Genomic DNA, 24266 nt, shown 5'->3' with positions numbered 1-24266 from the left:
TGACCCTAGCAGGTGCTGGTGAATCAAGCACTTCAGTTCGACCGAAGATTGATCGATTGTGTTATCAGTGCTGACGTTTTAGCTCTCGTTAAAGTAGAACTTGTGGTGATTGAGGCTCTTAAATCACATCTGAAAATTGCCACGTATTCCTTCTCAGTGACAGGTATGTGTAATATATGTATATATTTTGCCTTATCTGGTTTTGTGGTATCAGAAGGATGACTTTAGAACCGAACGTTTACTTGAGAATAACTGTGAGGTTTTTTGGTTTTGGTTTTTTTTTCCTAGATAGTTGTAATACTTCCTTTGAAGCACTCAGGTTGTTATCATTATGGTGGACTTCGTGTTATTCCCCCTTCAATTTCTTTAATCCCTATTAATAATTTTTCAGATACTCTACTGGAGCCATAAATTCCTTGATAAGGGCATACATATGACAGTCTCCCAAATCTGTTTTTAAAAATTAATTTTGTAGTGCCATCCCTTCTGGAACTTTTAAGCCCATTGCTCCAGTCTTCACTGTTTGCTTCTTAGGCTGCATGCACAGTGCTGTGTTATTAGGAATTTCTTAGGCTTCTTGCTTATGTAGGACCTCCCATTTTTAAAATTCTTTGTCTTCATATTTCATTTATTCTAGTAGGTGGGGACAGCCTCCAATAGTTTTCTGGGAAAGGGCATATGTATGAGAAGAACACTGTGAAATCCTGCTTATTTAAAAATGTCTTTATTCTAGCCTCATGAAAGATTCATAGTTGGGCTGGGTATAATAAGCCTAAGTCACTTTCTCTCATGTTTGAAGGCATTGTTCCATTTTGTTCTAATTTTTATTATGTTTTAGATATTACAGTGCACTGTGATTTGGATACCTAATGCTTCTTGACTTTTTAGTGTTCTTTATCCCTAGTTTTCTAAAATGCCATGTTGTACCTTGGTATGGGCCTCTCTATTTGTCGTACTGGACATTTGTGGTTATTCTCACTTTAGAATTCAATGGCCTGCCTGCAATTCTCAAAATTTTCTGCCCCCCCCCTTTAAATAGCCACCTCTTCGTGTGTGTGTGTGTGTGTGTGTGTGTGTGTGTTTTAGAACTTGTAATAATCAGATGTAGGCCCACCTGGTGCAATCATTTAATTTTTTTATCTGTCTTCCATTGTAAATCTGTGTCTTTGTTTTGCATTTCGGGACACTTCTTCAATGTGATCTTTCTAACTCATTGAATTTTTTGGTTCAGCTAAAAGTTTCATTTTCCAAGAAGAAACTTTTTTTAATATCTTATTTTTTTGTGAATGTAACTTTTTCTCTCAGCTGATACCAATTATGATTGTCTTGGATTTTTAATCAGTTCTCCATATTGTTTTCTCAGTTCTCTTTCCCTCTACTTTTAGGCTCAGCTTTCTATTTAAAAGGAATATTCTAAGTATTTGGTGTCATTGGTTATCTTTCTCTACCCAAAGAGGGAGGTATTGAAGTTGATCTTAAGGTCTGCATGGGTGGAGCTCTTTACCAAGTGATAGGATGGGTAGCCAGTTTCAGTTTCAGTATTCCCGGGTCTTCTCTTGGGTTCATCCGTCTCCAGACACAAGCTTCTGTACTCCTGGGAAATACAAGGAATGCAGTCAGTTCTAGGAATGTAAAGCGAAAATGGGGCTAAGGTTCTAACCAGTCACCATGTAGATGTTCATTTCATCTCTCTGGTCAGTAAAGTACTTCATCCCTCCTTCAGCTACATTTGGTGTGCCTGAAGTCGGAGCTTCTGGGCCCGCCTCCGGCCTTAGGTTGTGATGGAGAAGAGGTGATGGGAGTTAGCACTGCTTTTAATATGCTACGAGTCTGTGGTCAGATGAAAGAACTATATTACATAGGTCCTAGCAGATAAAGGAAATCTAATAGTGTTCCCCTATAAGCAAAAACAAAACCAAACCCCATGAGAAACTACCAGAAAAAATTCCAGCTGGTGGGAGTACCTAAAATCCTGAGGCAGCCTGGTTGGTGGAAGCTTTCTAATAGAAGATATGAACAGTTCCTCTTATGATGCTGGAGGTAATGAGAACAGTGCTTCACTACATGTGGCAGTGAGAGGGATTTGAGAACAAGCAGAGACAGTGGCATGAATTTGTGTATAAAACAGTGGGGATAACTTATTAAAGAAGTCTAAAGATAAGTTCCATTCTCTCCCTCTCTTAAAAAAAAAAGAAAAAGCTAAATAGTAAAAAAGGGGCACCTGGGGCCTCAGTTAAGCATCTGACTCTTGATTTTGGCTCAGGTCATGATCTCAGGATCGTGAGATCAAGCCCTGTGTTGGGCTCCACACTGGGCATGGAGCCTGCTTAGGATTCTCTCTCTCCCTCTGTCCCTCCCTGCTCTCTCTCTCTCCCCCCAGCTCTAAAGAAAAAAAAAAAATTCCATAGTTGACTAATTTAGTGGCTCATTTATGTGGGGGCTGTGGCACTTGCTTGTTTCACCTGAAGCCATCTGAGTCACCTGGAATGGCTACTCAAGTCTCAAGGACATTGAAGGACAGAAAACAATTTGTCTTGTGAAATTTTTTTAAAGCTTTACTGAGGTATAAGTGAAGTATAAGCTGCAGATATTAATAAAATGTACAATTTGATAGGTTTTGACATATATATATGCACACCCATGAAACCATCACTAGAGTCGAGAGGGTGAACAAACATATCTTACTGCTCCGAGTGTCTTTGTGGCCTTTTGTTTTCCCTCTCTCCTCCTGCCGACTTCCCATCAAGGCATCCAACCACTGGTCTGCTTTCTGTCAGTCTAGGTTGTTGGCACTTGCTATACTTTCATAGCTGTGATATTATACGGTATGTACTGTTTTTCATTTGGTCCGGCTTCTTACAATCGAGAGAATTATTTTGAAATTCCTCTGTGTTGTTACATGAATCAATAGTCCATTCCTCTTTATTGTGAGAACTATTAGACCGTATGGATGTAACAATGGTTTTTTATATCCATTCATTTTTTAGTGAACATTTGGCCTGTTTTCAGGCTTCGGCTATTACAAATAAGTCTTCGTGTGGACACATGCATTCATATCTTTTGGATAAATACTTAATGATGTTGAGAGGCTGGAACAGAGAGTAGGTGTATGTTAACTTTTTGCGAAGCTGCCCGAATCTTTCCCACAGTGGTTAGGCGGTTTCCGGTTTCCACCGGCACGGTAGGAGAGGTCAGTTGTGTTCATCATACTTGCCGTGGCCAGTATTTTTCATTTTAGCCATTCTAATAGGTGTGTAGTAGTACCTCGCAGTGGTCCTACTTTGCATTCCCCTAATGACAAACGGTGAGCATATTTTTTGTTTGTTTGTTTCAGCTAAAAGTTTCATTTTCCATTCAAAAATTTTCTTTGGTGAAATGTCTGTTCAAATCTTTTGTCCATTTTTAAAAATTGGGTTGCTTATTGAGTTTGCAGAGTTTTTATATATATATTCTACATACAGGTTTTTTTAAAAAATCAGATCTGTGATTTGCAAATATTTTTACCCAATCTGTGGTTTATCATTCTCCTATTAGTGTCTTTCAGTGAGCAAAGTTGTAATTTTGATTTTAGTGAAGTCCAATTGATACATTTTTTCTTTTATAGATCATATTTTTCCATATAAGAAATTCTAAGAAATATTTGCCAACCCAAGGATACAAAGACTGCCTATGGTTTCTTTTAAAAGTTTGATCAGGTTTGACTTTTTTGTAAATCTATTTTGAGTTAACTTTGGATATTGTGTGAAGTATGGCTCAAAATTTATTTCTTGCATATAGATATCCATTTGTTTCAGCACGATTTGCTCAAAAGGCTATCTTTTCTTCATTGGATTGTCCTTATACTTTGTCAAGAATCAGTTTTCCGAATATATATGCATATATTCTGGACCATCTTGTTTCCTCATTGACCTGTCTTACGTCCTGCTCAACTATCCTCACTGCTGTAGCTTTGTCATGTGTCCCAATCAGTGGTAGTTCTCCAACTTCATCGTTTTTTCGAGGTCGTTTTGACTATTCTAGGATCTTTGCATTTCCATATGAATTTTAGAATCAGCTTTCACATTTCTTCAAGTTTACTGAAGTTTTGGGATTTTGTTAAATGGACGCACTTAAGGATAATTGACATCCTAATATTTAGTCTTCTGTGAACATGGTCTGTCTTTCCATTTGTACCTTTAATTTCTCTCAGAATGTTTTGTAGTTTTTAGCATATAGGGCTTGACATCCTTTATCAGATTTATCCTCCGACACCTTATGGTTTTTGTGTAAATGGGAAGTGAAATTTCAAAAACGTTGATTACGGCTAGGATAGGAATGCAGTTAACTGTTGTATGTTGATCGGTACGCTACAGCCTTTTTCCTAAACTCCCTCAGTAGTTCGAGTGTCTGTTTTGTAGGTTCCTCAGATTTTGTACATAATCATGTCATCTGTGAATAAAGATAGATGGACTGCTGACTTCCAGTCTAAATGTTTTTATGCCTGTGATTGCACCAGCTGGAACCTCTGGTCCTTGTTTTGTTCCCGATGTTAGGGGAAGAGCGTTAAGTCTTTCACTGTTAAGAATGCTGTTTTTGTAGATGCCTTTAATCAGATCGGAGGTGTTTCCTTCTAGTCCTGATTTGTGGAGAGTTTTTATCAGGGGTGGATGTCATATGCTTGTTGTTGTTGAGATTATCGTACGCCTTTTCTATGGTAAGCTACACTGATTGAATGTTAAGCCAACCTTTCATTCCTGGGATAAACCCCACTTTGTAATGATGAAGTATTCCTTTTATATATGGTTGGATTCAGTTTGCTGAAATATCCAGATTTTTGCTTCTGTGCTCATGAGGGAGATTGGTCTTCAATTTCTTTTCTCTATGATATTTGGTAGAATTCAGCAGCGAAACCTTCTGGGCCTGGGCTTTTCATCGTAGGTATTTTACTTCTGCATCCTTTTACTTTTCACCTGTGTGGTTATATTTAAAGTGTGTGTGTTGTAGGCAGCATATAATTGGGTCTTTTGTGATTACTTTAAAAATGAGAAGAAACTTGCCCATGTGCCCATCAGAGTATTTGCCGTGAGTTTTTGGTGGCTCGGATTGTATCCAGAGCTTGTGCCTAAGCCGGTGATGCGGCCAGCAGGAATGCCGGCGTTCCTCCCATTAGCTTAGCCCCGAGCATCCACCCCCAGGGGACGTCTCCAGACAACAGTATCAGCAGCACCTGGAAACTTGGTAGACATTCACGTTCTCTGACCACCTTCCAAACCTTCTGAAGCAGGTCGATTAGACCTGCCCGCAGTCGAGTGTTAGCAATTTGTGTTTTACAAAGCCCGCTGAGAGGTTTTGATGCACCAAAGATTGAGAACAGCTGACTTAGACTAGCCTTTACTTGGGGAACTAGAGTGAGCTACCCAGCACGGGGCTCTTCAGGGGTCTTTCAGCCAGGGAGGGTGGAAAGGATGGATTTACATGGGTAGGTATTAACCTTGTCATAGTAGACTGAGGTGGGCCCAGGAATCAGGATTTTTAACTAATCCATATACTCTTGATAGAGGGAGGACCGTGGTCCACCAAGGGAAGAATGATATATTAGGATTACTCCTGAATCGATTAAAAGATATTTTGGAATCTGCACCTGTAACAGCAAACTATGTCTTAGGGCAAGTTGGCTCTGCTCCAAGGTTTGTATGGCTGATCAGCTAGATTTTTACATTTTTAAATGACTGGGGGAAAAAAAGGCAAAAGAATACTATTTCATGACATTGAAAATTATGGGAAATTCAAGTTTCAGTACCTGTAAATGGTGTATAGGAACACAGCCTACTTATTACATATCATCTGTGATGGTTTGGGGCTGCCGTGGTGGGACTGAGTGGTTGTGACAGACTGTGTGTCCCCCAAAGCCTAAATATTTACTAGCTGACCCTTTATAGAAAAAGTTTGCCAACCTCTGATCAGTAAGAATAATTTACTGAAAAATAGTACCGTTCCCCAACCATCTTGGATAACCGAGAAATTATTTTGACAGGTGGGGGTCCTGACTAATGGTATGAGAGTGAAAAACAAAGTATGGTATTTCAAGAATATGCACTCATTAGAATTATGGTAACTTTAAAGGAGTATTACTTTCATGTGATTTGTAATCACAATACAGCTTTGTAAATAAGTTAAGGTTAATTACTAGAAGCAGTGATTATAATTCCCCCCCCCTTTTTTTTAGTCAACTAAAAAGATGAGCTTTTTTTTTGTATAACCCTGGGACTGAAAATATTCTGCAGTTTACCTTAGTACCATATGTCAGAAAATCTTAAAGTGCCTCACAGTGATTATTTTGAATTCTACCCATTACTACGTAACGGTATATAGATGCTGAAAGCAAATTTTTCCTAAAACATATCTTTGGAAGCTGTTTTGCTTTTGTGAGAAATTTAGTACAGATTTGAGATTGGGGGGTGGTATCTGATTATTTAAGGGTTGAGAGAATCAATAGACTTTCACTAATTTTTAGACTTTTTTTTTTTTTAAAGCACATAAAATTTGCCTTGTTTGCCATGTTGTGTGTACATAGATTAGCCCAGTTCATGTAACATTCTGCTACCAAAGAAAGAAATGAAGGTGTTCATTTCTACAAACACAAGTGAGGTAGTCAGATGATCACGGTGCCTGTTTAAGGCTAGTTCAATAACGAAAGTCTCTGAGACATAGTTTCTCATAGTTGTTTGAAGTTCTCCTTCCCACCAAGCTATAGAAAGCATCACATTTTGTTTGGGGGTATTTGCCTGTTAAGAAATAATTTTGGTATTCGAAGTAATCCAATGTGAGTTTTGTTTCCATAGAAACTGTGAAATACATGTTGTTTTCCCTGGAAGGGAGGTCATCTCTATATACCCATATAATACCTATAATGTAGATTTCTTTTTTTAAGGTTATACGTTGGCTCTTCAAAGACATTCACATCATCAGAGAAATCCCTGAGCCCTTTGCAGTGGTGTAGACACGTCCTAGATAACCCGACTCCAGAGATGGAAGCAGCAAGGCGTTCCCTGTGCTTTAGACTGGAGCAAGGTAATTTCGAACCTGTACATTTACGTTCTCAAACTCTTGCCACTGTTAGCTCTGTTTTTGTTGCTGGTTTTGGAATTGACACTTGAATGGAAGAACCTTCCCCAAAGGGGCAGCTGTTGCATGCAATTTGCTTCACATTCATTCCACATCAGGCTTTCTCGAGGTAGAATATATTTAGTTTCATGCTTGTTTTTAGCCACATTTTTAGCTTGTTTCAGTTTTTATTGAAAGGTAGGAATACATATTATTTCTCTGTGGGTTTTTTTTCTGTTTGCAAATATGCCAGTAAGTAAAATGGTTCAGCCTTAAATTCTTTGGGGACGATAACAGGTGGTGTGGCTGGAATCCAGGATAGAGAACTGAAGTTTCACGGGGACCTGAGGACTGACCTTTTTGAGTCCATAAATATTTAATTGGTTATATAACTGGAAGTCCGAAGCTTTATAAACTGGGAAAGAATCTTCATATTGTGTATAACATTAGTTAACTTACAGGGCTCACCATAAGTTTAAGGCAAAAAAAAAAAAAAAAAAAAAAAAAAAAAATTAGGTCTGTTGTGGAAGGAAAAATAGCCGAAGGAATTGGCAGTCCCTTAGCTCCTTGCCATTTTGTATTTGATAAAGGCTGTGATTACTGAGGCTTTTGCTCATCTCTTAACCTCTCGGTATCTTTTTCATTATCTAGGAGGACTGTTTCCATTCCATGGACTTCCTGTATCCCAATCACACTTGAGCTTGCAAATGCAGGTTCCTGCCTTTTCCACATTAAATACTCAGAGTCACTGGGAGTAGGGCCGGGGAACTCTGCACTGACAAGTTCACCGGTGTGATTGTTACAGTGAAGTTTTAGAACACTACCTATGACGCTCTTCAGGGATAATGATGGTTATCAAAATCTGGGCAGGAGGCAGAGTCTGCTAGGTAACATTTCTGGAGCTCTGAATTCTATGACAGTCCGTACATCTGGTTCTTGACATCCTTTATTTTATACAGTCTAACCACACTCCTGTGAGCTAGGTACACACACTTTTAGGGAAGAGATAGGGGAAGTTGAGAGACAGCCAGAGGGTTATTAGGGCCAGAGAGATCCCCCAGGGGCAGAGCCAGCAGCTGGGTCTCCCTGACCCTAAAGGCTGCCCTTCATCAGTGGTCTGTGCTGCTTTTTTGGCACAGTCCTAAGTAAATATCAATAGAAATTTAAGTATTTGAGAAAAGTCAAAGTAAAAGGCACGTGTTACTAACATTTTAACTAAAGCAAAAGAAGTGATCCGGTCATAAGTTGAAGGGTGGAGTAGGAACAAAGGAGTAGTATTAGGGTTAAAACTTTGGCGACGGATGCTTATCTAAGAGAGCAGCCCTGTGAGGCGGCAGACTCCAGCCTTGATTCTGTCCCCATTTACCCGACTGACCGAAGCAAACCATTAAATCCCTCTGGACTTCAAGGGTTGTGAAGTCTCTCAGGTTCTTTATTCAAACATCCCTTGATTCAAGGACTCTTTAAGTGGACACTTTTATATATGAATTTGGCTCAGTTTTGTTTGAATAAATTCAAATGAAATTCAGAACTAGGCCTTTAGTTCAGGGGTCAACAAATTTTTTTCTGAAAGGGACCTGGTAGCAAGTATTTTAGGCTTTGCAGTCCACACATTCTCTGCCATCGGTAAGAATCAGCCGCAGATGCAAACGTTAATAAACAAGGCTGTGTTCCAATAATCCTTTATCTGCAGACACTGAGATCTGAATGCTCGTGATTTTTTCCCATGTGTCACAAAATGTATTCTTTTTATTTTTCTGTTTTTTAACCATTAAAAGAAAAAACAACCCATAAAAACCATTCTTAGTTTGTAGGGATTACAGACCCTACAGGCAGGTTGGATTGGGGCCTCCCAGGCCTTAGTTTGTGACCCCTGCTTCATTTGCACACAAAGTAGATTTACATACAAGGTTGATTCTAAAAAAATAGAGGCTTTGTTAATGTAATTAATCCTTATTGGTGGCTGCTTTTGAGGTTTGAGACTTAGTGCCTGACCATCTAATTTTCCTTTCAGGGACAAGGGGCTAAAGCAGAGTGGCGAGGTCATGAAGACATTCATTGCTGTGCTGCAGTTTTATTCATAATGTAATATATTTCAGTTTCATGTAGGGGTTTAAGCAGAGAACTAGCTTGTCAAAACTTACCTTAGTGTTTTGCAAAAATCGTATAGAAATCTAAATCCTCTTTTGCTATGAGACTAAATGCTTTTGTTCCAAAAATCAGTAATCCCTTCCTGAGATAAGAAGTCACTGTCTACAATAGGTTGTTCTTTGGATGAAATTTTTTTTTTTGAAATTTAACTTCTGTCTTGTAAGGCGATTAGTCTGTAGTTTAGAAAGTATTAATCTTATGGGTATTATGAGGAAAATAGCAGATTTCCTACCCCGTCTCTCAAGCCCATTTAATTACCCAGGTGTGGTTACTTAACAAAAGCTATTCGCTTTGGTTTTGCTATTTATCTCATTAAATTCCCATGCCTATAAGGCTGTGGCGTGAGTTGTCAGTTTCTTACTTTGGATGGTGAAGGTTTAATTCTTTTAACACCCTTTTCCCCTTACACTTTTCCTCTGCATATCTTCCCATGTAGCTTTTTACCAATTTTGGAATACGTTAATATTGATTACAATAGAAATAATCCTATCTCAGCCATGCCATATTTTATCATTGTTTCTTTTTTCATCTAACCTTTTGCTTTTCCTAGAGTTAATTGTGAAAAGACACTTGCTGTTCTTGGCATTTGTCATTAATTTGCCCCCAAACTCTCCAAATGAATGAACTTCAGTACAATGAGATGTACATATCCACCAAGTAGGTTTTATTTCCCTTTGTTTTTTTAACTGTCCCTGTTGGTAGTGCCCTTTGATCTCCTGATCTCCTGCTGTGCTCTGAACTGCTTCTCTGCAGTCCCCCCTCCCCACCCCCTGCACAGCTGCCCTTGGGGGACATCCCCCTGTCCTCATCCTGGGAATTCTCCTGTCCTCTCCTCAGTGGAGCCCCGCCTGTGTCCTGGATGCCAAGACTTCTTGTCCTTATATTCCCTCTCTGGATAGAATTCATTCTCCTGCTGCCGTTTCAGGAGAGTAGGAGAGGAAAGAGGATGTGGGGGAGGTAAACTTTGCACACCTTGTATGTCTGAAAATGTCTTAAATTTATCTTCAGTCTTGACTGTTCTTTGAGCTGGGTGTAGGATTCTAGGTTGGAAGCCATGTCCGACAGAGTATAGAAGACATTATTTCATTATTTCAGCTTTGGGATTGCCGTGGCAGTGCTGTAACATTCTAATTTCTGATTCCTGTGAGCTTTCTCTAAAATACCTTTTAGGGGCGCCGGGGTGGCTCAGTCGGTTAAGCATCTGCTTTCGTCTCAGGTCATGACCCTGGGGTCCTGAGATTGAGTCCAGCATCAGGCTCTCAGTTTGTGGGGAGCCTGCCTCTCCCTCTCCTCCCCACTCGTGCTCTCTCTTGCTATCTCTCTCTCTCAAAAAAAAAATTGATCTTTTAAAAAAAATCTATTAAAAAAATACCTTTTAGATAGACTCTCAGAATCTTTTCATTCCTAGTATGTGACATTTTCATTTTAACCAGGAAACTTGAGTTTTGCCAAATGTCCTGCATTCTTTGTAAATCCCTCCTGTCCTCCAGTTTTCTCTGTTCTTTCATTCTGGATACTCCTTTTAGTCAGACGTTGGATCTCCTGGATTGATGTTCAGGTTTGGGTATTCTGTCCTGTTTTCTACCCATGGTATTGATGTTCTGTTTTCTTGGAGACTGTAAGGATTCCCTTTGAAGCTCCTCTGCTCCAGGTCTCTGAAGTGCGCTGTGTGCCAGGCTCCATGTAGGGAGCGGGGACGCAGCAGCGACCAGACCGACGGCGAGTCCGCGCCGTCACGGGGTCTACCTGCATGTACACAGACCTTCACTTAATCCTCCTGCATTTGTAAGGTACCCTGTTTGTGTAAGGTATCTTAAATCCAGGAGCTTTTTATTTCAGTTTAAGCAGTAGAATAAAAGTGGGAGCAGCTGCTTGGGAATAGGAGGAATTTGAGGGTCCCAGTATTTTCTAAACAGTCATCCTGTTTTTGCTTCACCGTAAAGCTCTCTGCCCTCAGTGGTAGGCTGCACATCCAATTCCAGAACATTCCAGGTTCTTGTTGGCTTGTCCCCCACTGTGGGTCCTTGGAGCAGAGGATGTCAAAACCCAAGTCCCTTACCTAATGTCTGTCCATTTTTCATTTCTAAATGAAGTGACCTCCTCGGACTGATAGCGACTCCTCTCCTGTTCGGTCTTACTTGCGGGTTTAGCAGACTGAGTTTAGGTGTCATTCTAGTGTGTGTTTTTTACATTTAATTTCATTGTTTGTTCAAGTGTAATGCAGTTTCAGGTGTGCAATATAATGATTCAACAATTCTATACGTTTCTCAGGGCTCATAAAGATAAGTGGACTTGTAATGCCCTTTATCTGTTTCACACTCGCCCCCCGCCCCCCACTCCCTTTCTGATAATCACCAATTCTCAGTATTCAAGAGTCTGTTCCTTGGCCTTTCTCTTTTTTTCTTTATTCATTTGTTTCTTTAATTCCACATGAGTGAAAGCATATGCTATTTGTCCTTCTCTGAGTTACTTCACTTAGCATTATACTCTCTAGCTCTATCCACCTCACTGCAAATAGTAAGATTTCTTTTTATGGCTGAGTAATATTCCATTGTATATATACCATATCTTCTTTATCTGTTCATCTGTTGCTGGGCACTTGGGCTGCTTCCATATGTTGACTCTTGTAAATAATGCTGCATGAAACATAAGACTGTGTGTATGTTTTCAAATTAGTGGTTTCATATTCTTTGGGTAAATACCCAGTATTTACTGGAATTATTGGATCATAGGGCAATTCTATTTTTTTTTTTTTAAGATTTTATTTATTTATTCGACAGAGATAGAGACAGCCAGCGAGAGAGGGAACACAAGCAGGGGGAGTGGGAGAGGAAGAAGCAGGCTCATAGCAGAAGAGCCTGATGTGGGGCTCGATCCCAGATCGCTGGGATCACGCCCTGAGCCGAAGGCAGACGCTTAACCGCTGTGCCACCCAGGCGCCCCAGGGCAATTCTATTTTTAAAGTCCTAGCCACAGCAGTCCAAATTGGCAAAGAGGAAGTAAAACTTTCAATAGTTGCAGATGGCATGATACTACACATAGAAAACCCTGAACACTCCACCAAAAAAACTACTAGAACTGATAAATGTATCCTGTGACTTCCTGAATTCAAAATTAAATATACAGAAATCTGTCACATTTCTATACACTAATAATGAAGTAGCAGAAAGAGAAGAAAATAATCCTATTTATAATTGGCACCAAAAATGATAAAATGCCTAGGAATATACTTAACCAAGGAAGTGAAAGATCAGTACACTCTGAAAACTATAGAACATTGACAAAAGAAATTAAAAATGACACAAACAGGTGGAAAGATATTCCATACTCATGGATTGGCAGAGCCAATGTTGTTAAAATATCCATACGACCCAAAGCAACCTGCAGATATACTGCAATCCCCATCAAAATACCAACAGTATTTTTCACAGAACTAGAACAGATAATTCTGAAAATTGTATGGAACCACAGAAGACCCCGAATAGCCAAAGCGATCTTGAAAAAGAACGAAGCTGGAGGTATCACAATACCAGATTCCAGATATACTACAAAGCTGTAGTAATTGAAACAGGATGGAACTGGCACAGAAACAGACACGTGGATCAATGGAACAGAATAGAGAACCCAGAAATAAACCCATGATTTATGGTCAATTAATCTATGACAAAGGCAAGAATATACAATGGGGAAAAGACAGCCTCTTCAACAAATGGTGTTGGGAAAACTGGACAGTCACATGCAAAAGAATGAAACTGGGCCATCTTACACCATACGTAAAAATAAACTCAAAATGGATTAAAGACCTAACTGTGAGACCTGAAACCATAAAATTCCTAGAAGAAAACATAGGCAATAATTTCTTTGACATGAGCCATAGAAACATTTTTCTACATATGTTCCCTCAGGCAAGAGAAACAAAAGCCAAAGTAAACTGTTGGGACGACACCAAAATGAAAAGCTTTCACACAGTGAAGGAAACCATCAACAAAATAAAAAGGCGGCCTACTGAATGAGAGAAGATACTTGCAAATGATATCCAGTAAGGGGTGAATATCCAAAATATAAAGAACTTATGCAACTCAACACCAAAGAAACCAAATAATCCAATTAAAAATTGACAGAGGACTGACCCCAGTAAACATTTTGCCAAAGACATCCAGATGGCCAACACACACACGGAAAGGTATTCAACATCTCATCAGGGAAATGCAAATTAAAACGAGAGCGATATCACTTCACACCCATCACAATGGCTAAAATCAAAAACACAAGAAACAAGTGTGGAGAAAAAGGAACCCTTGAGCACTGTTGGTGGGAAGCAAACTGGTGCAGCCACTGTGGGAAACCGTATGGAATCCTCAAAAAAAATCTGTGGCTTTGTAAGAGAACAGGGAGGAATTCAAATTTAGTCTTCAATATCAAAGACTTCTTACTGATTTCCAATTAAGGGAATCCTTGGTCCATGACAGCTAATTAGCAGATACCAGAATTTATGGTTTTAACTTTATTCATATTATAGCATAAATATTAAATTGGGATAATGTGAGCATTCCATATTTTAGAACTTTCAAGTAATTCTAATAAAACACTTTGTTTAGATCTCATGTTTCTCTTAATCAGCATTTCCAAGTAACAAATATTGAGCATTTTCTTTGAGATCAAGTCCGTTGCCCTTCATTTGAACATAAATTGCCCAAAGACAGTGGCTTTGTTTTGTCGGTCACACCCGGCTAGAAAGGAACCTGAAGTCTTATCGATGCTGTTGGTAAAATAAATGAATTTTTGATTCTTTTTGAATCTAACTGCTGTTACTGCTGTTACATTTTCAATTTTGGTTTTGAGCATTTTAAGATGGGGTGGAGTCTTTGCACTGCTTTCTTATCAGCCATCTCTCTCTCTCTCTTTCTCTCTCTCTCTCTCTCTCCAGTGCCCTGTGAAGCATTAGCTCGCAGCCTTGTTTTACCGTTCACAACCTTGTTTCCCTTAAAATAATCCGTTTTTATTTATCTTACTGTATTTTGTTGCAAAATGATGAGTGTCTGTATGTTCCCCACCCCGATTGTAAACGCTAAGACAACCGGCTGCTGTGACAAGGACTGATTAGAGATTAGATCTGTTGGAAAGGTAGTGTTACCCCTCTTTGTCTTTGCAGTGTCTCCCACTTTTTAACCAAGGGGTAGGGAAATGTTCTCCACTAGTAGCCTGGAGCTTCAGATTAGATGCTGCCTTAGAGAGCAAATAGGTTAGATACTTTGTTTCTATTTCTTGACCCTAATGCTTCTGGGAAGAAAATTACTTAAAAATTAAAGATTAGCTCCCTGTAGAATGCGTGGAGGCCGGGGCCATAGATTTGAGGAGCCAAAGTGTATCTGGCGGTGGACCTTCTAGCTCTTCTGGTCCCTTGGTCCTATATACCCTTCCTAATCCCCTCCTGCACCCTAGGAATTCAGCCTGTACTATTTTCTTGGTTGCAAATTAGCGGTCTTCCCTGTTTAAGAAGTAAACTTCCCTTGGAACATATCTGAGGATGGGCTTTTCCACCTTAGTTTCTGTGGGTACGTCCGTTGGGCGGCATTTGTCCCAAGGTTGTCCCTAACTGTGCAGTTGCTAATGAGTCCATTTGTATCGTAACTTTGTAAAGGGCCCGTCTCCTTGCTGCCTGTGTTCCCTGGAGGGTCCTCACATAGCCTGCGCGCTGTATCTGACAACCTCCTGAGCCTGCATCTAGGTAACAAACCTCGGGAGATTGTGCGGGAGATTGTGGGAGAATGTACGGGAAGTGTTCATGTTTTGTCGAGGTTGTGAGAACAGGCTTATTAAAGTCCTACCCTTCTGAAGAAAGTTTGTTTTTCTGGAGAAAAGGAGGCACAGAAAGGAATGTTTTGTTATTTAATTTTATTGGGAGATAGTACCTGCATTAAGAGCTTTTTAAAGATCTTGCTGAAAGAAATGCTTTGTCTTCACAGCTACAGTTTTGCAAATTGATTAAATGCGTGTATTTAAGATACAGTAAGACAATTGCTTACTGTTTAGGGTACACACACACACACACACACACACACACACGACTAATATGTATCCAATGCCCCCAAATTCTCAATTGACTTGGTCAGTTAATATTTTAATTGAAAATTAATTAAATTGACACTTTTGTAGATCCCAAAATTTATTTTCCCTTTTTCCAGACTGGTCTTTTAATACCCAAATTTCATGATTTGTAAGGTCTTCCAAATCAAGTAGTCAACATGGCCAGTTACTTAAGTTTTCTCAGCCTCTTCTACATTTATATTTATTTTCTACAATTGTTGTCAAGCGATAAATAAGGGTATTTGTAAGGCAGACATAATCAAGGCTTAAATCTTAGGTCTCTTCCCTGACACATTTGAAAATGTAAATGGCTTTTTTGGATAATATACAGAAAGTAATGTTAAAGGTAAAATAACTCCTTGTTGAAAGTTAAATCTTTCAGTACTTCTTAAAAAAAAAAAAGATCTTGTGTATTTGAGGAGAAAGAGTGAGAGAGACAAAGCATGAGAGGGGGAGGGTCAGAAGGAGAAGCAGACTCCCTGCTGAGCAAGGAGCCCAGTGCTATGTTGGACTCAGTCCCCGGACCCTGGGGTCATGACCCGAGCTGACCCTTAACCAACGAGCCCCCCAGGCGCCCCTTTCAGTACTTCTTAATCTGCAGTCTATTGGTATACAATTAAGAAAGCCTAGGATGGTCCACATATACAATGGAATATTACTCAGCCATCAGAAAGAACGAGTTCTTAACATTTGCAGCAACATGGATGGCACTGGAGGAGATAATGCTAAGTGAAATAAGTCAAGTAGAGAAAGACAATTATATGGTTTCTCTCATCTATGGAACATAAGAACTAGGAAGATCGGTAGGGGAAGAAAGGGACAAAGGGGGGGTAATCAGAACGGGGAATGAAGCATGAGAGACTATGGACTATGAGAAACAAACTGAGGGCTTCAGAGGGGAGGGGTGGGGGAATGGGATAGACTGGTGATGTGTAGTAAGGAGGGCACGTATTGCATGGTGCACTGCGTGTTATACGCAACTAATGAATCATGGAACTTTGCGTCAGAAACCAGAGATGTACTGTATGGTGACTAACATCATATAATAAAAAAACATAAAAAAAAAAAAAAAGCCTAGGATAACCTTTTCTTTTTTCCCCCCAAAAAAATACTGGACTGTGATTTGAATTACAATCTTAGACATATTTAGTATCTTGGTTGGTTTTTCTCTTTGAAAATGGTCCTAACGATGTTTGCTATTTTCCATTTGGAGGTGTCTTGTTTGGGAGTATCTTACTTAATTTTTAGTGTGTATGTGCCTTCTTCTGAGTAGATGAAGCATCTGATGATAGGGGCCCGCCCCTCAGTTTCCTTTGGAATTAGCAATGCTTAATACATGCTCAAACATGCTTTAAGTTCTGAATGTTTGGTTTTTTATGGTTTATTAATTTGAGTACATTTAAATTTCTTACATGAGCAAAGAAACTAATTGAACACTGGTGTCGTAAATGGCCTCCAAATAGCCAAACCAAAAAGAATTACCTGGTAGTGCTCATTACAATGTTAGTGTTGGGGGTGGGTGTTTGAGTCTGTTTTGTTCACTGCTGTTGACCCTCCCGGTGCCTAGAATAGTTCCTGTCCCATTGTCCATACTGAATGCGTGTTGTTGAGTGAATGGATACGGTGGAAGGGATTTTGATTTCGAAGTCAGACTTGGTGCTCACTAGCGCCTCCGTGTTACCGAACTCTGATGAAGAGCAGGTCCCTGTCCCATGACCGACTTTATAACTGGAACCTGGTGCCTCTTAGTCCCCTTACCTGTTTCACCCATCCTCCCACCCTCTTTCCTGCTGACAACCAGCAGTTTGTTCTCTGTATTTGAGTCTGTTTTGTTCATTTGTGTTGCTTTTTAGATTCCACATACAAGTGAAATCCTACAGTATTTGTCTTTCTCTGTCTGATTTCACTTAGCGTAATACCCTCCAGGTCCACCCATGATGTCTCAGGCGGCAGGATTTCATTCTTTATTGCTGAGTAATATCTCAGAGAGAGAGAGAGTGTGTGTGTACCACGTCTCCTGTTTCCATCCATCTATCAGTGGACGCTGAGATTGCCTCCGTGTCTTGGGCTGTTGCAGATAATGCCGCAGTGAACATGGGGGTGCATATATCTTTTTGAATTAGTGTTTTTTTTTCTCTGGGTAACCTAGAGGTGGAATTGCTGGATTGAATGGTACTTCTATTTTTAATTTTTTGAAGAAACTCCATGATATTTTCCATAGCGGCTACACCAATTTTCATTCCCACCAATAGTGCACAAGGGTTCCCTTTTCTCCACATCCTCGCCAACACTTGTTATTTCTTGTTTTTTTTGATACTAGCCAGTCTGACAGGTGTAAAGTGATAGCTTGTTGTTATATTTTAGTCAAGAAAAGTAGCATGTCACTTGTTTCCAGTGTCTTGCCTAGTAAGTGGGGACAGTTAACAGATTTCGCAGGGCTATGAGAAAGAGTTCAGACAATGTTGAATGTAAAATTACTTCGATAAACGTGAAGTGCTATATAAATATGTGGACACATTTGTACTATCCAGTTCTTAATTCAGAACCTGAACCAAAACATACAGGACTCCTCTTAGTTTGGCTATTTATACTTTATAGGAAGCTAGTAGCATTTCTTTCTTTGGGGGGGGGTGGGTTTGTTTTCTCTACCTATAAATAAACATATTTGTTCGAGTTAGGATCTCAGAAAGTTTTTGAGTGTAATAGTAGAAAGTTTAAGGCAACTTCATTAGCTGTTCCTTTCCTTCTGCCTCTTCTTAGATCGATATGTATTCCGTTTCTGACATGCTTTTCTCTATTCTTCCTCACTTCCCCTACCACTTTATTAATTTTTTATATTTTTTAAAGATTTTATTCATTGGAGAGCTAGAACACGAGCAGTGGCGGGATGGGGGCAGAGGGAGAAGCAGATTCCAGACTCTCCGCTGAGCAGGGAGCCCGTTGCGGGGCTGGACCCCAGGATCACGACCTGAGCCGAAAGCAGATGCTTCACTGACTGAGCCCCCCAGGCCCCCCTTCCCCCACCCCCGTAGACTGTAAATAACAAACACCCATAGAACTCTCCTGGGTAGCATTAAGTCCCATGATACCCTAAATCGAAATAAGGCGAACCTAGAGCCTTTGGCGAGTCCATGCCATGAGGCTGGGATGTTAAATAACCAAATAATGATAAAACTTATCTAAGTAATTTGAAACACCCAGTATATGACTCAGTTAATTTGGGGCCAGTTAATAAAAGCTCATCTTTCCTGCAGGTCCTTGAATATCTGTAACTATTGAATCAGGACAGGTCACATTTGAGGAGTGGGGGTGTAGCTTTCACAAATAGTGTAGCCCCACACAGGGACCATCTTGGGTCATATTTCCTTATGAGCATTTTCATTTCCTCTGGGATTATATGCTAAGCACATGTAAGAAGATATTGCTTCTTAATTGAGTTTTTCTTTTATCTTCCTATGATACCAGTTCCCGTTCTTGTCTTGGTTGTTATGAGGTAGTATTCCTCTCTAAATTTAGCCGGTGGAAAAGAAAGTGGTCGACTAATCCAGTGCTCTGAAGGTGGCCTTTTCATTTGTTAAAAGCCACACAGATTGAACTGAGACATTAGGGAGCTTATCGTGTGTCTGTCTCCTGGACCCCGTCCAGGCTCTCCTTGCCTGGCCCAAGATGCTATCTTCATCAGCTCATGTTTCCAGTCTCGAGGTGCTCTGTCAAATTGGGAACACAAAATTAAAACTTAGTCTGTGCAGTTCATTTTAGGTAAGCTTTGTAAAGGAGTCCCTTTCTCATCAAAAGAATAATCTGGAATCATACTGAAATTTGCAGAGATAAGCATCTCTTGACATTTGCTATTTATTATTCTTGCCTGCTAGAAATTGAAGACACATTGTCGTGGCTGTGGCCTTTCATAGCATCTTTGCTTTGCTCATATGTTCCGAATAGTCCCAGCGCGTGTGCTTCAGTATTGGGCATGATGTTTGGGACGTAAGTAGCAAATCAGTAGGGATTGTGCTCCTGTGAAATTTGCGGTTTCTCTCCCATTATATCCAGCGACGTGGGTATGTGTCTGCCAGACACTCCTGAATAGCCCTCCTTGCCTTTCTTTTGCCAATGACATGTGTTTCTCTGTGGTTTTTTGTTTTGTTTTTATTTTGCATTTCCACCACATGAAAGTTAATAAAATAAGCAATAGCTTATGACCGTGCGTAGTGTTTGCTGCAATGAGTATATATCACTGACTTGGGATTTTCTGACCCCAGTGGGGAAAAAGTAAAACAATAGCTATTCTCCCGCAGTAGTTGTTTACTGCTTTCATAGTACTCTAATGATTGATTGAATTTGCTTCTGTGGCAGTGAAATTTTATTTTGGTAGATGTTCATGCCTGTCTCTTGGGACCTCTACGCAATCATCCATTTAAGCAACAATTCGTAGACTCCCCTTTTCTGAAACACCGGGCCTGGATCAGAGAGACGATTCAAATGCTTAATCGTGGAAGAAATGGAGCACTTGCTGCACACGCAGGCATAGCGCTAGGTACGGGGGCTTCGAACTCGGGACCTAGTCTTCAGAACATGCAGTCTGCTGTAACCGACTATGCACATAGCCACTCTTGTTCTTTTTTTTCCTCTTCCTTTCCCTTAAAACAAGCATGATGGTGCTAGTGGACCTGAGTCTGGGGGGTATGGATGGCCAGGAAACGCTTTCCCAAGTTAGCAAGAGTTAGGCTGTATTAAGAGTTAACTCGGGGGTGGGGGTGGGGGTGGGGGCAGGTGCGAGAGAGCGGCCCAGACCGCAGGAACAGCAGGTGGAAAGGTCTTGTGCAGGGGTGGGACTCCTGATGGGAGAGGGAGAGGCAGACCGTTGTTGGAGTATAGTAGAGAGAGGGGAAGGGAGAAAACAGGAGCCCAGCGATTCTGCAAGAAACGAGAGAGGTATGCGGGTGTTCAGGGCACGTAAGGATTTCGGACTTTGTCTTAAGATGGTTCAGAAGCCTTTCGGTAGTTTTCAGCAAAGGAGTGACATGACCCTGAACAGGAAAGTGTCAGAGTATTAACAGAATTGTTGATTGTTACGAGCCTTTCTTGAAGTCTGACAAGACGTGGAGGATGAAATGGTGATTTTAGAAATTCTTAGCCATGTGAATGAAGTTTTTTGAGCCTGTTTTGTTTTTGAGGGGATTCTTTAACTTAGATAAACTTGGGAATGTTTTCTTCTGCTTCTCTCATTAATATCCTGTATTTTTTGTGTGACTTCTTGTGAGAAGTGGTCATTTAAAATATGGCCAAACTCTTCATGATACTTAATTTACTTTGAAAATAGAAAACTTTGATTTTCTCAATTACTTAAAATACATGGAGCTTTAAACTCATATAATAACAGGCTTCATACATTTGAGTTTTGGAGCTCTTGTCGGTTTTATTTGTGAGTTTAATTTTTTTTTCCACGGTAGCTGTAAAATTGTATTTCGAGGAGTAGGGTGTGTGTGTGTGTGTGTGTGTGTGAGATTCAGATGAGCATCACGCACGTGTGTGTACTCATGTACACGTGTGTTTGTATGTACACGCGTGCTCAGTCTGATCTGCCATTTTTCGGGCATGTTTAGGTAAGCCAGGTCAGATCAGTAAAAGGATATCCGGCGCTGGGAGTTGCTGGCATGCGCTAAGAGATGATGACTGCAAGTAGTTGGACGTTAGTCTTTGTGGTAAAACCAAATACCTATTCTTAAAGAAGATCGAGGGATCTAAGCATGGGGTCCCTACCCCTGACTGAGAAGCAGAGCTTGAGGGAACTTTAGTTGTGACGTCCACGTCAGACTGAACAGGGCTGGGGGACTGTTCGGTGAACTCGGGAAGCATCCCAGTGCTAGCATAGAGACTGGCCTCCTTTGCACCATGGGGTTCCTCAGCCACTCCACTGCTGCACGTCTAGACATCTCATGGGAAGTTTGCTTGTGGAATAATCCAGGCATTTATGTAGTGCCTCTTGTCCATCTTTGAAGTTGGAGGCCTACTGGGGTAATACCTGGACTGGTGCAGAAGCAGCTCGTGCCAGTTACGTGTTCAGAGTATCATAGTCTGTGCTCATAAATGTAGACTGGTAGTCAAGTGTCATTTGCTTTTTGGGGAAACTAATAGCATGAACAAAATAAACAGATCAGCTGCCTTTCTAGGACACAAGAAGCTAAGGGAATAGAGAACTCCGTGTGCTTAGATTTAAGAGACTAATACACCTTTAAACAAGAACAGATTGCTGGAAAAAGCAGCAGTCAAATCATTACTTGTAGTCATTTTTAATTTCTTGGAAGTATGGAATGGGAATGGACAGGGCTGAGAACCAAGCTGCTGATCCATATTTGTCAAAGGAAATCCTCCTCAAAAAGAGAAAATATGAGAGAAGTCTGGGGACATGGAGGGCATATTCCAAACCTTTAATCTTTAACAGTTCTAGAAGCAGGAACAGACAGTTGAGAGGAAGGAAGAATAAATAATAAAAGAAAATTTCTTTGAGCTCAAGAAAGGCACCTCCCTGGTATGAACTAAGGTAGATGAGAAGAGACCTAAACCTAGACCTCCTGGTTGAATTTCCCGGGTTAAACCCTGCAGATGTCCACAGAGAAGAAACAGGCTATCTGCGATGTCCTAGGCCTCAGGCATTGCATAAGGAGTGCTAGACGCTTAGCTGGAAAATGAATATGGTCTTTTTAGTTTTGCGGAAAGATATTTTCAAACTATAATGTCGTAGCCAGGCAAATCCTAGATTGTGGAGACCAACGGAAGGGGATTTTGGTTCTGCAAAGATTTAGAAAATTTACTGTGTGCACCCTGTTCTAATGGTGGAAGAAGTACAGGAAAGAAGATCCATGAGTCTGGAAAAGAGTGGCTGCAGAGCGACCCAGGAGAGGCCAGGACCGAGGAAATAAGAACATGGGTGGACTCTCAAGGCTCGTGCTGTCGTTCTCCCAGTGGTTGGGGTCTGGTGCCAGATTCCTTTCCTTTCCCTGGGCCCGTACTCAGGACCCCAGTGAGCCATGCTTCTGTCAGGCCCCTGAAATGCCACCCGTATGTGACTTCACATCTGATGATCACCTTAGAGTTGTTGCCATCACAGCTGTCCAACAGAGTGGAGAAGCAGTAGACGCTGACAGTGTGAAAACAGAACCATGATATCTGGAAATGGGAGCGGAAGGGAGAGAGATCTAGCGTGGGCTCAATATCTGACCTTCGCCGTGGCGAGTCAGAGGGCAACAAGGTGATGTTGGTTTATCTGCTTAAAGTTACATAGTAGTTATACAATTGTCCCCAAGTTCCCAAACAAAGCTCTGGGAGAGTGGATCTGGGTGGGGAAGGGAAAGAGATTCCTGTTTTAGAGCTTTGTATATATTTTAATGCTTTTCCATTAAATTACATTTTTTTGGGGGGGGGAGAGGGCAAGGGAGAGGGAGAGAGAGTCTTAAGCAGGCTCCACGCCCAGTGCAGAGCCTGACACAGGACTCGATCTCACGACCCTGGGATCATGACCTGAACCGAAATTAAGAGTTGGATGTTTAACGGACTGAGCCACCCAGGCGCCCCACCCTGTGCAGGCATTTTAATAAAATCATGCAGCGGTTACTTTTAGGGCCAAGAAAGTAGTTTTTTCCTCATCAAAGTTCTTAACTATATATGCTTACTTTCTACCACCTCTCAAGTCTAGTGGGTTGGAGGCCTTTTCTGCCGTGGGACTATAAGCACATGTACTGTGCCCCTTATTGGAAGATAAGTGTTTTAGCCCAGGAGATACTGAAGAGGAACGATTATCCAAATTCTGTTTCCATTACTCTTCCCAGGGGTGCAGAGGGCGTTCTAGTAGCCTGCTGGGTTTGCCTTTCCTAACACACTGGACATGGTCAAGGGCAGGGGGGTTCTTATTGGTAATCTAGTCTGTCCTTTCAGACGAGGAAACACAGTTTTCAGACATGAGCTAATCGAGCCTGTTTCTTCTAGAACTGGGCACTAGCATCTTCCTTGACTTACCTTGTTGATGCCGCGTAGAGCTCGGCAGTCACTGTGACTGGCTGGCATGACTTGCCTGGTGGCTGTCGTCCAAATTCGAAGCAGCTGTCTAGAATCTGCATGACAACATCGCATCGCTGGCAGATTATTAGGTCACTCTTTTCCCTTTCCTTTTCAGGTTAATTTAGGATTTTCACAAAGGCCAACTTCTCAAAACATTTTGTGGCCATTTTCACGGTACTTACATTTGATTAAAGCCACAGTCGTCAGGTCTAAAGGAAAAACAGCTTCTCTAAAAGGGCATTTTTAAACATGCCTTTGAAGTGTAGTTACTGCTGAAGTCAGGTGTGTTTTTTAATTTTCCCCAGTTAATTGGAGATGGGAGGTCCGATCATTTGTGCAGTCGAAGACAGAGCTCACTCTGGTCTTGGGCAACACTGACTTTGGTCCATGTGTGCTTGGAGTTGGCAGCTTTTCTTCCGTTTTGACCAGTGATGAAGTGGAAACAAGTTGGCCGATAGTCCAGAGAAAATCCCCTTTCCAACCCTCCTTTTTCAGTTTTTAGACCATTGTCCTGGTTAAGGAAGACCCGCAGAGAAGAGCTTTCAGCCTGTGGTCTTGGGACTGTTAAGGTCTGAGCAGTAGAGAAAGTCTAATGCCGTAATGGTGACGACTAGACATTGAACCAGCCAGTCTTACTTTACTGTTAAGACCTAGAAAGCATTTGACCTATTAAATTCAAGATGAAGAATGATTATAAAAGTCGGATCCCTATGGAATAAATGTGATTAAGCAATACTCTTTCATGGTGAAATTTTGTAACTCTCATTCAAGTATTGAACATGTATCTGCCAGTCATTGCAAGTATATAATCCTTCAGCTACTTTTAAACCTCGTAAATTTTAAAAATCCTAATGTTGAAAGCGACTTTCTTGATTAGCTGTAGGTGTTAT

The 24266-nt window shown here is 40.8% G+C and overlaps 1 protein-coding gene across 2 annotated transcripts in view; it reads left to right on the top strand.

Annotated features, from left to right (window-relative positions):
- Positions 1 to 24266, top strand: part of SLAIN1 (SLAIN motif family member 1) — a 55657-nt gene that overhangs the window by 5712 nt on the left and 25679 nt on the right. For both annotated transcript variants that reach the window (XM_026493444.3, XM_057307835.1), the window contains exon 2: positions 6911 to 7050. In XM_026493444.3, the coding sequence (XP_026349229.2) occupies positions 6911 to 7050 (140 nt within the window). The remainder of the gene's footprint in view (positions 1 to 6910; positions 7051 to 24266) is intronic.

This window comes from Ursus arctos, unplaced genomic scaffold (assembly GCF_023065955.2).
Source record: "Ursus arctos isolate Adak ecotype North America unplaced genomic scaffold, UrsArc2.0 scaffold_10, whole genome shotgun sequence".
Taxonomy (NCBI): Eukaryota; Metazoa; Chordata; class Mammalia; order Carnivora; family Ursidae; genus Ursus; species Ursus arctos.
This window is presented reverse-complemented; position numbering and strand designations above follow the sequence as displayed.